Source organism: Salvelinus alpinus, chromosome 10, assembly GCF_045679555.1.
Source record: "Salvelinus alpinus chromosome 10, SLU_Salpinus.1, whole genome shotgun sequence".
Taxonomy (NCBI): domain Eukaryota; kingdom Metazoa; phylum Chordata; class Actinopteri; order Salmoniformes; family Salmonidae; genus Salvelinus; species Salvelinus alpinus.
The window spans coordinates 29,336,428-29,349,755 of record NC_092095.1 but is presented as its reverse complement, the minus strand read 5'-3'; the positions used below and the strand labels follow the sequence as shown (position 1 = coordinate 29,349,755).

General features: G+C 40.9%; 1 protein-coding gene across 1 annotated transcript in view; it reads left to right on the top strand.

Annotated features, from left to right (window-relative positions):
* Window positions 1-12,613, top strand: part of myo3a (myosin IIIA) — a 73,856-nt gene extending 61,243 nt beyond the window's left edge. Inside the window, exons 32-36 of the mRNA XM_071328790.1 lie at window positions 75-219; window positions 4,777-4,868; window positions 5,582-5,622; window positions 10,727-11,101; window positions 11,438-12,613. Of these exons, the coding sequence (XP_071184891.1) occupies window positions 75-219; window positions 4,777-4,868; window positions 5,582-5,622; window positions 10,727-11,101; window positions 11,438-11,555 (771 nt within the window). The 3' untranslated portion in view covers window positions 11,556-12,613. The remainder of the gene's footprint in view (window positions 1-74; window positions 220-4,776; window positions 4,869-5,581; window positions 5,623-10,726; window positions 11,102-11,437) is intronic.
* Window positions 12,614-13,328: the final 715 nt, after the last annotated feature.

Genomic DNA, 13,328 nt, shown 5'->3' with positions numbered 1-13,328 from the left:
AGCAGCTTTTCTTGGGGTTCTGAACCCCCAACCTTTTGATTATATGTATCAATTGTCCATTGTCTATACAACAGGTCACTAAGTATTCCCAGAACTACATGAGCCTCCAGCAGAAGCTGAACGAGATCATCCTGGCCCACCAGATAAACCCAGCCAATAACGGCATGTTTGTCAAAGGGCAGGCAGTCAATGGCTTTGCTGCCAACCATCAGCAATCAGGTAAGTGTCTGACTTGTGTGAAAACCACAAGACATTGTACAAAGCAAAGACACAACAAATGTACTGTTGAGTACAGACATGGATGAAATTCAATACATTTGAGAATAAGTCAATCTAAATATTGTAGACTGGTTTTATACAAAAACCAACTGGTGATCAAAAACTACTAATGGTGATCCCGAGTCACTCTGGCAGTGTTGAGTATAATTTCCTGTCTGAAGAAGCAATCAAATCCTTCTTTTCTGGTCTATCCATCTTTCCAGTGGGCTCCTGGCTCGTCTGCTTGGTCAAACAGCTCCAAGACTATCCCTCACAGACAGAGAGCTGAATAGAGTTCACTGACACTCATTGAAATAAGACAGAGTGCACTTGCAAATAGCCTTTACTTCCATAACCAACTCCTTCTTCGTTTGTAAAGAGAACTTATGACCAGTGTTTCTTTGAGTGTCAGTTTGGCCCTATAGACTACACAATATGTGGTATGTGTTCTCAAACACATTTCAAGTATTTACATTTTTCGAAGCAGCTTTCTCAATGTGTGAAGTGCACAGATATTAATTTTTTTTATGTCTTGTGTCATTTCCCCCTTTTTGTGAACTCATTCTCCTATTTCAGGAGCTATTTTCAGCCTACGCTCAGTCATCCCTGCCTCAGGTGCGAAACAAGATGGGGAAAAGAAGGCACAGCTTTTGTTATGTCTCCGCTTCGCACTAGCTGATGATTCTATCAGCGGACAAAGCTCTGTTTTCGCTCTCATTAAGGCTAGATTGTATCTTTAAAAAACCTGGGGATGTCAAGTGCCAAAACCGGAAAGCGGTTCTCGACACGATGCGTCATCAGAAAATGAATTTGATTCCCACCGGTGATATGTGCAATGGCTTTGAAAGGATGGGCAAGGGAGCTGGCAGAGTGAAAGTTCAGCATCTCAGTGCTTGGTGTGTCAAATCCGTCTGGCAGCTGAAATGTTATTATCATCATGAGTTTACCAGGTGTCAGGAAGAAATATAATTATTGTGTCATCCATGATTAGTTGTATTGGTGTCATGGGTGACTTTCTCATATTGGATTGTGAGAGGCAAGCCTAGAATTTGGGGACTATGTGTGGTTGCTTGCAGTGCTGTGTCTAGGTATAAGCGGCCGCTCAACACAATTGGTAACCTGGTATCAAATCTGCATTTTCTGAATGTGAGATATACGCTATATTAGTACGATAACAACTCACCACAACAATAAAATCCAAACTGCAATCTCTTGAGATGCCTGCTATGTGCCCTTTACAAGGTGTTCTGAACAGCAACACATTGCCTGAGGAGCAGAATTCATTTCCAGAGACATTATATCCTCCAGAAATTTCTTCATCGATTTGATCCAATAATAAGCTGTCCTCATACCTCGCTACATTTCAATTAAAATCCTAATTTTTATATGCAGAAAGAAAGTTGGGGACATTTCTTAGAATGCCAATCATATTTCACTTCATGGAAAAGGTCATTAAATGCTAATCACGTTTCATAAGGCACCGCTGTGGCAATTACAACAACCATTAATATGAGGATTTCAAATGAGCTTTTCTCCTTTGAGCAATACAGAATCACTGACGACCTTTAAATAGACAGGTTCAATAATACGAAAAACTATGCCAACTCATGCATGAAATACAGCCTTTCCCTTACATACTGTATCCGTATGCACACATACACGTGTTATTCAATACGTTACTGAGAGCTACAGTGGGGCAAAAAAGTATTTAGTCAGCCACCAAATGTGCAAGTTCTCCCACTTAAAAAGATGAGAGAGGCCTGTAATTTTCATCATAGGTACACTTCAACTATGACAGACAAAATGAGAAAAAAAATTCCAGAAAATCACATTGTAGGATTTTTAATGAATTTATTTGCAAATTATGGTGGAAAATAAGTATTTGGTCAATAACAAAAGTTTATCTCAATACTTTGTTATATACCCTTTGTTGGCAATGACAGAGGTCAAACGTTTTCTGTAAGTCTTCACAAGGTTTTCACACACTGTTGCTGGTATTTTGGCCCATTCCTCCATGCAGATCTCCTCTAGAGCAGTGATGTTTTGGGGCTGTTGCTGGGCAACACGGACTTTCAACTCCCTCCAAAGATTTTCTATGGGGTTGAGATCTGGAGACTGGCTAGGCCGCTCCAGGACCTTGAAATGCTTCTTGCGAAGCCACTCCTTCGTTGCCCGGGCGGTGTGTTTGGGATCATTGTCATGCTGAAAGACCCAGCCACGTTTTATCTTCAATGCCCTTGCTGATGGAAGGAGGTTTTCACTCAAAATCTCACGATACATGGCCCCATTCATTCTTTCCTTTACACGGATCAGTCGTCCTGGTCCCTTTGCAGAAAAACAGCCCCAAAGCATGATGTTTCCACCCCCATGCTTCACAGTAGGTATGGTGTTCTTTGGATGCAACTCAGCATTCTTTGTCCTCCAAACATGACGAGTTGAGTTTTTATCAAAAAGTTCTATTTTGGTTTCATCTGACCATATGACATTGTCCCAATCTTCTTCTGGATCATCCAAATGCTCTCTAGCAAACTTCAGACAGGCCTGGACATGTACTGGCTTAAGCAGGGGGACACGTCTGGCACTGCAGGATTTGAGTCCCTGGCGGCGTAGTGTGTTACTGATGGTAGGCTTTGTTACTTTGGTCCCAGCTCTCTGCAGGTCATTCACTAGGTCCCCCCGTGTGGTTCTGGGATTTTTGCTCACCGTTCTTGTGATCATTTTGACCCCACGGGGTGAGATCTTGCGTGGAGCCCCAGATCGAGGGAGATTATCAGTGGTCTTGTATGTCTTCCATTTCCTAATAATTGCTCCCACAGTTGATTTCTTCAAACCAAGCTGCTTACCTATTGCAGATTCAGTCTTCCCAGCCTGGTGCAGGTCTACAATTTTGTTTCTGGTGTCCTTTGACAGCTCTTTGGTCTTGGCCATAGTGTAGTTTGGAGTGTGACTGTTTGAGGTTGTGGACAGGTGTCTTTTATACTGATAACAAGTTCAAACAGGTGCCATTAATACAGGTAACAAGTGGAGGACAGAGGAGCCTCTTAAAGAAGAAGTTACAGGTCTGTGAGAGCCAGAAATCTTGCTTGTTTGTAGGTGACCAAATACTTATTTTCCACCATAATTTGCAAATAAATTCATAAAAAATCCTACAATGTGATTTTCTGGATTTTTCTTCCTCATTTTGTCTGTCATAGTTGAAGTGTACCTATGATGAAAATTACAGGCCTCTCTCATCTTTTTAAGTGGGAGAACTTGCACAATTGGTGGCTGACTAAATACTTTTTTGCCCCACTGTATAGGTCACCATAATATGGAACACAGTGGAGGCTGCTGAGGGGAGCACAGCTCATAATCATTTATGGAACAGAGGGTATGGAATGGTATGAAACTATGTGTTCACTCCCGATAGCCTCTCCAGTGATCATACGCCCAGTCATAAAGCCTCTTCAGTAAGTCTTTAGAAAAACAGGGTCAAACATAACGGCCTAAGTCAAGTTTCCATACAGCTCTGTAGGCCAAATATCAGCCTCAAGTAAGCTACATAGCCACCAAAGCTTAAGCCCGTGAGGTTAGTTTAACTGAATAATGTAGGCTTACGATTTTTGGGGACATTTAAGCTTGTAAAATGCCTAAAATTCTCAAAACTTAAAGTCCTGCTCCAGTCTCCTTTTCAGCTCATTTGTCACCTGATTTACTTAACAAAAGATCCATCTCAATAGGTAGTCCAGGTATCTCATGACATGAAACTAGTGGGCGGGTGGATCTTTCCTCTTTTGTTCTCCATTGTTCCTCTATTGTTCATCAATAGTGAGGTTGGCGATGACATCACAAATTACCATCAAACTAACTCCTTGAATGCCCTTCTCCTTGAAGTTTGCAGTTGTGTAAAACATTTTTTTTACCCTTTAATGTGTGTACTTTACCATATTTATACTTAGGATAACGCAGTAAAAACTTTTCAACAGTAAAAGTTACAACATCTTTAAGTCTTTGGTAGAATAGAATCTCCTGAAGCCACCGTTATTAAAACGCCCTCCCATTTCAAAATTATTTCCAGGTAATATTCTCTTCAGGTATTGCTACAATTGTAGCAATGTTTGTCCTCTTGGAAGCTATGTTTAAAGGCAGTGATTAAAATATTAGAGAAACCGTGTAGAATAGTGTGAAGTGGAGTAGAGTTAACCAGCAGGGGAGTCATACTGTGTTCTCGCTGCCCTCAGGGTGTCAATCGCCTCCTCATGCTAGTCTTTTGGAAGCCATTTTCTCAAGCATAACATGAAAAAACTGTTTTCACTCAGTTCCTGTGTAAAGAAAACACAAGGACACAAAATGTCTCTGTTTATTGCATAGCACTCTTTTAAAATTATGAACCAGGGATTTGTCAAGTCACAATTGATAAATACTGTAGATAAAAATGAAAAACCTGGATAACAATACACCTTTGTCTACTTTCTCTAGCTACTTAATAATCAAAGCATTATTGCTGATCTGGGTATTTTTGTTGTTGTGATGTTTCAGTCGATCTGAAAGTGTGTCGGACGCCTCGCAGAACCCAGCAGCCAAAGACGCTCAACACCCCTGAGGACTCTACGTACTACAACCTCATCCATGTGAGTCTGACTCGATCCATACAGTAGTGAGCCATTCTCTGTCACCTTCACAGCACTGTAATTATTGCATTTTTATCTATTGGCATTCGCACTACATTATTGAGGTGGCCATTTTTCTCCAAGAGTGATTAAGACACAAGATCAAAGGGGATGTAACGATCTGTGTTAAGTTGTTAGAAGTTTTCCAACGTTAAAGTTTTCCATTAATGTAGTTTTGCCAATGTCTGTCCATGACAACTTCAAGTTCTCCGATAGAAAGCAGGAAAGCATATTACAAAACCGTACAATTCTCTCAACTGGTATAGATTCAACTTGAATCCTATTGGGTGTGCTATTAAGCCTTGATGCACTCCAGCATGTGTTATATTGTTGAAATATTTCTGTCTAATAATTTCAGTATGCACTAGAAAGGCACAAAGTAGGTGCTGGAGAGTCCCTGCAGGTTTGTTCCAACCTCGTCCCTTCAGCTTCAGCTGATCTCAAGCTAGCTGATCTTAATTGTTAGTCAACCAACAGATCGATTGATTACGGGACTAATCACCTGCCAACATTCGACTTATAGGTTGTTACATAGTTATAGGTTGTTACATAGTCTTGAAGGCTATATAGGAGGCTATACGCCTTATAAGTAGGCTATAAAGCTAAACATATTTGCAGATTTGAATCCTAGTTTATTTCCATGTAACACTACTTCCTGTGTCTTTCCCATTCAGAGGTCTGTCCAGGATGACAAACGCAGGCCACGGAAACAAGGGTAAGTCAACGGCCCATCATTCACCCTGTTTTAACGAGCCACTTGTAGCTACTGGCAGGCCTTTAAGAGGTTAGGTCTGAAACTTGGCACTCTGCTTGTGAGTAATGAATATGGGGACAGTGCCAACTGTAAGGCCAGGGTGTGGGTCCAAACTTAACGGCCTGTAGCCTTACACATTTACAATGGACTTAATTGGCCTTATCCTTCATCCTCCTTATACAATGGTTTTACTTAATGAAATCTAACTATATGACAAGTGCCATGTGGACAAAGTCCAATATAATGCACTCATAGTAACATCAGTATTTTTACTGTGTGTTTGTTGAGTATTTTATGAAAGATGCAGTGATCAATTATTTAGGATCTACAATAAACCTAATATGTTGCAAAACATGATAGACAGACCATTTGAGCCTCCTTTGCTTCGTTTTTTGTTTGATGTGAATCTGTGTGTGTCCCAGTGTGTCTGTGTGTGTCCCAGTGTGTCTGTGTGTGTGGGCCACGAGGTGAGTGTAGCTCCCAGAAAGGTGATGATAGAGGTTCCCCTAGGCTGGCAGACAGACAGATAGGTCTGGATTAACAAGGAAGGGGTATGGTACTTTATCAAAATAATCTGGACACACACACACACACGCACACACACACACACACACACACACACACACACACACACACACACACACACACACACACACACACACACACACACACACACACACACACACACACACACACACACACACACACACACACACAGACACTGGGATGTGAGAGGACGAGACTGTACACATCAAGGGTAATAATTTGTTAGCAGATAAATAAAGCCAGCTATGGACAGGAGCAGTTTACATGCATCATTAAGAATGAGAAGGTCAGGAGGAAAGATAGCATCTCCAACTGTCGCTGACAGCTGAGAGAGGGGCGGGGGGGGGGGGGGGGAGAGGGAGTGAAATAGGAGGGGAGAGAGTGATAGAGAGAGGTGGATTGTGTCAGTGAGGAAAAGCAGTGGTGAAACAGCACAGTGAAAAAATGAAGGAAGACAGATAGATACAGTGCCTTCAGAAAGTATTCATACCCCTTGACTTATTCCACATTTTGTTGTGTTACAGCCTGAATTCAAAATTGAATAAATAAAAATGTTTCTCATCCATCTACACACAATACCCCATAATGACAAAGTGAAAATATGTTTTTAATGTGTTTAGCTAATGTGTTGAAAATGTAATACAGAAATATCTGATTTACATAAGTATTCACACTCTGAGTCAATACTTTGTAGAAGCCCATTTGGCGTTGATTACAGCTGTGTCTTTCTGGGTAAGTCTCTAAGAACTTTCCACACCTGGATTGTGAAACATTTACCCATTATTATTTTCAAAATTCATCCAAGCTTCATCAAATTGGTTGTTGATCATTGTTAGTCAACCATTTTCAGGTCTTGCCATAGATTTTCAAGTACAGTGCATTCGGAAATTTGACTTTTCCCAAATTCCCCCTTGACTTTTCCCACATTTTGTTACATTACAGCCTTATTCTAAAATGTATTAAATAAATAAAAATCCTCGTCAATCTACACACAATATCCCATAATGACAAAGCAAAAACAGTTTTTTAGAAATGTTTGCAAATGTATAATAAAAAATTATTTAAAAAACTTATTTACATAAGTGTTCAGACCCTTTGCTATGAGACTCAGGTGCATCGTGTTTCATTGATCATCCTTTCGATATTTCTACAACTTGATTGGAGTCCACCTGTGGTAAATTCAATTGATTGAACATGATTTGGAAAGTCACACATCTGTCTATAATAAGGTCTCACAGTTGACAGTGCAGGTCAGAGAAAAAACCAAGCCATGAGGTCGAAAAAATTGTCCATAGAGCTCCGAGACAAGATTGTGTCGAGGCACAGATGTGGGGAAGGGTGCCAAAAACATTCAAGGTCCCCAAGAACACAGTGGTCTCCACCATTATTAAATGGAAGAAGTTTGGAACCACCAACACTCTTCCTAGAGCTGGCCGCCAGGCCAAACTGAGCAATCGGGGGAGAAGGGCCTTGGTCAGGGAGGTGACCAAGAACCCGATGGTCACTCTGAAAGAGCTCCAGAGTTCCTCTGTGGAGATGGGAGAACCTTCCAGAAGGACAACCATCTCTGCAACACTCCACCAATCAGACCTTTATGGGAGAGTGGCCAGACGGAAGCCACTCCTCAGTAAAAGGCACATGACAGCCCACTTGGAGTTTGCCAAAAGGCACCTAAAGGACTCTGACCATGAGAAACAAGATTCTCTGGTCTGATGAAACCAAGATGTAATCCATTTTAGAATAAGGCTGTAATATGACAAAATGTTGGAAAAGTTCAGGGGTCTGAATACTTTCCGAATGAGTCAAAACTGTAACACGGCCGCACGGCCACTCAGGAACGTTCACTGTCTTCTTGGTAAGCAACTCTAGTGTAGATTTGGCCTTGTGTTTTAGATTATTGTCCTGCTGAAAGGATTCTTGGTAAGCAACTCTAGTGTAGATTTGGCCTTGTGTTTTAGATTATTGTCCTGCTGAAAGGTTTCTTGGTAAGCAACTCTAGTGTAGATTTGGCCTTGTGTTTTAGATTATTGTCCTGCTGAAAGGTTTCTTGGTAAGCAACTCTAGTGTAGATTTGGCCTTGTGTTTTAGATTATTGTCCTGCTGAAAGGTTTCTTGGTAAGCAACTCTAGTGTAGATTTGGCCTTGTGTTTTAGATTATTGTCCTGCTGAAAGGTTTCTTGGTAAGCAACTCTAGTGTAGATTTGGCCTTGTGTTTTAGATTATTGTCCTGCTGAAAGGTTTCTTGGTAAGCAACTCTAGTGTAGATTTGGCCTTGTGTTTTAGATTATTGTCCTGCTGAAAGGTGAATTCATCATTCTATCTGTTGGAAAGCAGACTGAACCAGGTTTTGCCTGTTCAGTATTACTTTATGGAATGTTTTTATTCTGTACAGGCTTCCTTCTTTTCACTCTGTCAATTAGATTCGTATTGTGGAGTAACTGCAATGTTGTTGATCCATCCGTAGTTTTCTCCTATCACAGCCATTCAACTCAGTAACTGTTTTAAAGTAACCAGTAACCAGCGGTTTCCTTCCTCTGTGGGGTACAGAGATGAGATAGTCATTCAAAAATCATGTTAAACACTATTAATGCACACAGAGTCCATGCAACTTATTATGTGATTTGTTAAGCAATTTTTTTCTACTGAACTTATTTAGGCTTGCCATAACAAAGAGATTGAATACTTATGGACTCAAGACGTTTCAGCTTTTTTTTATAGTTGGTAAGAAAATTGAAAAACATAATTCTATTTTGACATTATGTGGTATAGTGTGCAGGCCAGTGACAAAAAAAGATTACAATTGAATCCACTTTTAATTGAGGCTGTAACACAACAAAATTTTGACAAAATGAAGGGGTGTGAATACTAGAAAAGCAGAGAAGAAAGAAGAGAGTTCACAGAGAAGGGGAAGGAACAAATGAACAGAAGAATGTCTGAGAGAGAGAGAGAGAGAGAGAGAGAGAGAGAGAGAGAGAGAAAGAGAAAGAGACACCAAGCCTGGTGTAGAACGATTGGGCTGGTAATGATGGAGGGATATGGAAAGAGTGAGAGAGATAAGCCCTATACCACTGCAAAGTAAACCCCATTCAGGTTCAATAAACCCCATTTGGCTCCTGAGACACAGGTCCTATTCAATTAATACTGGTAATCAGGTCTCCAGAGAATGACACAAATGATTCCCCTTGCGCTGTGAGAATAAGCATTCGGATTCAACAATAAAACTTGTTTACTGTGTTAATGGAAATGCAAACCCAACTAAAACTCAACTTTCAGTGCTGGAGGAACACCTTTTTACTTTCAACCCGGAAACCCGTTCTGCGGTTTTGATTGAATAGCACCAATTGTGTGGCCGGTCTAACTGAACGATATAATAGTGGCAGAATCCTGTTTGTTAGAGAGTCCGTAGGCATTGAGGCTTGCTCGTCTGCCTGCCTCTGCCTGTGACATAGATTACTGTTTCTATTACATAAGTCAACCAATAAGCCGGAAAGAAGAGGGAGGATATGAAAACCCACAGAGGGGAAATTTCCATTTGAGTCTGTCAATAGAAGAGGAGGGGAGGCAGTGATTAATCAGGAACTAGGAAGGCCCTTCCGCCTCGGCTGTAGAACTAAAGGTCCTGGGTTCACATTATGCACAGCTCCAGCTAGCTCATCACAAGGCTGGTGGTGTAATGAGGAAGTGGAGTAATGGAGTTCATATTGATGCTCATCCTGCTATGAAATAAAAGGCTACTGTAGCCAACGGGTGAATAGCGTGGCTCGCTGGAGAAACTTCCTCAATACCAATCAATGGCCGAGCAAATGTATTGTTCATATTTCCTCGCCATGATACAATACAGCAATACAACAGCTTCTAACCCCAAGCCATTAGACTGCTGAACAATTCATAAAACTCTCCACCGGACAATTTACTATGACTCCACCCCCCTACCCCCCCCTTGTACACTGCTGCTACTCACTGTTTGTTTCTTTTTGTTACCTATGCATAGTCACTTCATCCCCACCTACATGTACAGATTACCTCAACTAGCCTGTACACTGACTCGGTACCGGTGCCCCCTGTATATCAGTCAATCAATCAAATGTATTTATAAAGCCCTTCTTACATCAGCTGATGTCACAAAGTGCTGTACAGAAACCCAGCCTAAATCCCCAAACAGCAAGCAATGCAGGTGTAGAAGCATGTTATTGTTATTGTTTTTCTTATTGTGTTACTTTTTCTTATTACTTTTTATTTTAGCCTACTTGGTAAATCATTTCTTCTTCTTAAACTGCATTGTTGGTTAAGGGCTTGTAAGTAAGCATTTCACAGTAAAGTCTACACTTGCTGTATTTGGTGCATGTGGCAAATAAAGTTTGATTCGATTTGAATTGATCGGTTTGCCATATTCGGAAAGCCAAATTATCATTCCTAACTGAAGTTTGGAAAAAATGTATGGCATATGAAATGTCGACTTTGACCTATTGTCATATAGTAAGTGACTGACCATAACTGCCTGCTCCTGTCTGTGCTCCAGTCCTGGGAAGCTGCTGGATGTAGATGACCAGTACTACCAGGGCCTCCCCACCAGTAAGTCCACCGGCGCCATAGCCGGAGACCGACGCACCTCTCTCACCAGACGAGCATCTCTCGAGAGGAGGCAGTCTATCGAACAGAGGCGCTCTATAGAGAGGAGACAGTCTTCTGCGAGGAGACAGTCTTCTGACAGGAGGCAGTCTACAGCTGCAGAAAGAAGTCCACAGACAAGAAGAGAGTCTGCAGCCGCTGACAGGAGGCAGTCTACCGACCAAAGACAGACTGCAGCTGCAGACAGAAGTCCACAGACCAAAAGACAAACTCCAGACAGGAGACAATCTAGAGAGAGGGCAGTCTCCGAGCCAGCAGATAAAAGGTGTGTAATCCATTCACTACTGCATATACTCACATATCTATTGTGAATACGTGTGAATACACAGACACAAGACACTGATACATACTGTATGTCCATAGCATGAAAGTATGTAATGAAGCAGAGAGACTGTAGAGAGAAAACAAACAAATCCTAAATATTACACCATGAGCCTTGATCGTTTCTCAATCTATTAATTACCATCTATCATTCCATCTTCATCCCTCTACTCATCTCTCACTGTACTGCATCTCTCTTTCCCTCTTTCACTGTTTGGTCCTCTGTTCATTTCCTGCCTGGCCCTGTCTCACTTTATCTCCTGTGCTGCTGTGTTGACAGGCACTCCGTTCCCAGACTGCCCTCTGCAGAGGGCCAGGACGACAACCCTTATGACTACAGAAAACTCCTGCGAAAGACCTCCCAGAGAAGAAGGCTCATCAAACAGTACAGAGACTGAGCAGTGCCCTTCTCAATGGCATACTCCATTTAAAGCAAATTGGCATAACACCTCCCTGTATGTGACACTGCCAGAAGCATGCCATAACATCTGTCATAATGCGACATGATAGTTCATTAATGTTGACTTTTGTTAACATCTGACAAAAACCCTATTTGAATGTCTAATGAGTTTGGTTCTATGATAGTGTTGTCTCAGCTGTTATAAACTAACATTGGTTTTCATAAAATGTCATGACAGCTGGTATGTTTTGCTTATGGCATTGTTATGAAGGTGTTGCGTCAAGCCACTTCCCTGACGCAGATGGCGTCACGAACAGGTTAACTTTGTCAGTCTGTAAATACTTTTGTCAGCCGACTCAGCCTCTTCTAAGAAGCAGATTTGTTGTATCTACTTTAAACAATGCTGGTAAGCTTCCTTCGCTTCTTAGTGTGAGCTGATAATGTGTTCTTTATCCTTCAAAATGTATATGAAAGGAATTGAATGTCAAGAGATAGAAAATAGAAATGGAGTGGTATATGGTGCAAGCCATGAAGGCTCTAGCTCTAGGATCTTTTTCAGTGTATTGTGATCGATTTAAAATAGGGTTATTACTATTTATGTCAATTAATATGAAGTTGGAACCAAAATGTGGTCCTATGTAATTTATGGTGATGCGCAGTGGGTGATCAAACAAGGGTTCGTGGTCATCATTGGCTGTAGACAGTTTACTTTCCTGAAATTCACTGCATTGGCACTACCACGGTCTTTAGTGTATGGTTTGTGATGTACAGTATGTGGATATGAATGCTTCTTTGCTGCTTGAATTGTCAATATTATCAACTCAAACATAATTTTATTACTGTTGTGAAGTGTAAATATACAAAAGCAATACAGGTACATGCAAAAGGTCAATGCTAATTTGAATACATAAATTGACTACTAGACCATAGTGTATGTCGTAACATCAGACCAAATGTAATGTCATATTGGTTTTTAACTCAATAACGGCACGATTTAAGGTTGCAGTGATCTGTCTTTCAATTGCAATGTGTGTTATTACAGTTGATTACCAACCACGGTTAGTACTTTATCTTGTTTAACTTTAATTAAGTGGCTGTCTCTATATTTGGGTCTTTTAAAATACATCATTTATAATTTATCAAATAGTGTGTGCATATGTCATTGCTCTCCTTGGTGTGACATACAGAAACCTCTGAAGAGCAGATAGGCTGCTGTACTTCCTGATAAACTATCAGTCACTTTCTGCATTTCCTGTCCATATTTTTTTGTCTTTAAGAATAACTGTCCGTCCGTCTGCCAAGCCCCATCCTTCGGCTTACCTTGCATGTGGCTCTAACCGTTTATTAACTAAGAGAGCCCTTGGGGATGTTGACAGCTTGCCCTGACATGGACCTTTTGGGGGAAAGTAGTAAAAAGTAGTGCACCTTACCTGAGATCTGGTGTTTGGAGGGGGTTTGAATGTAAACCCAATGTAAGTGTTCTGATACACAGAACGGGTTTTAAAACAGACTAGAAGTACTCTGAAACACCCAAAGTGGTTCTTTAATCTGAATATTGGTGTCTTTAAGAGGGTGTTGTGAAAACAATTTTGGGGGTTTTAGTGCAGCATTAAAAAAAATGCTATCAAAATAGTTAAGAAATGCAAATGATTTATAGCCTAAATATTGATTGATGAGGACCTGTGGAGAATATTTTTTGTGGAATCTACTTTTTTTCAATGCTTTATTTAGACTGGAAACAGGAGGAGACAGAGAAGGAGTTCTGGGGCAG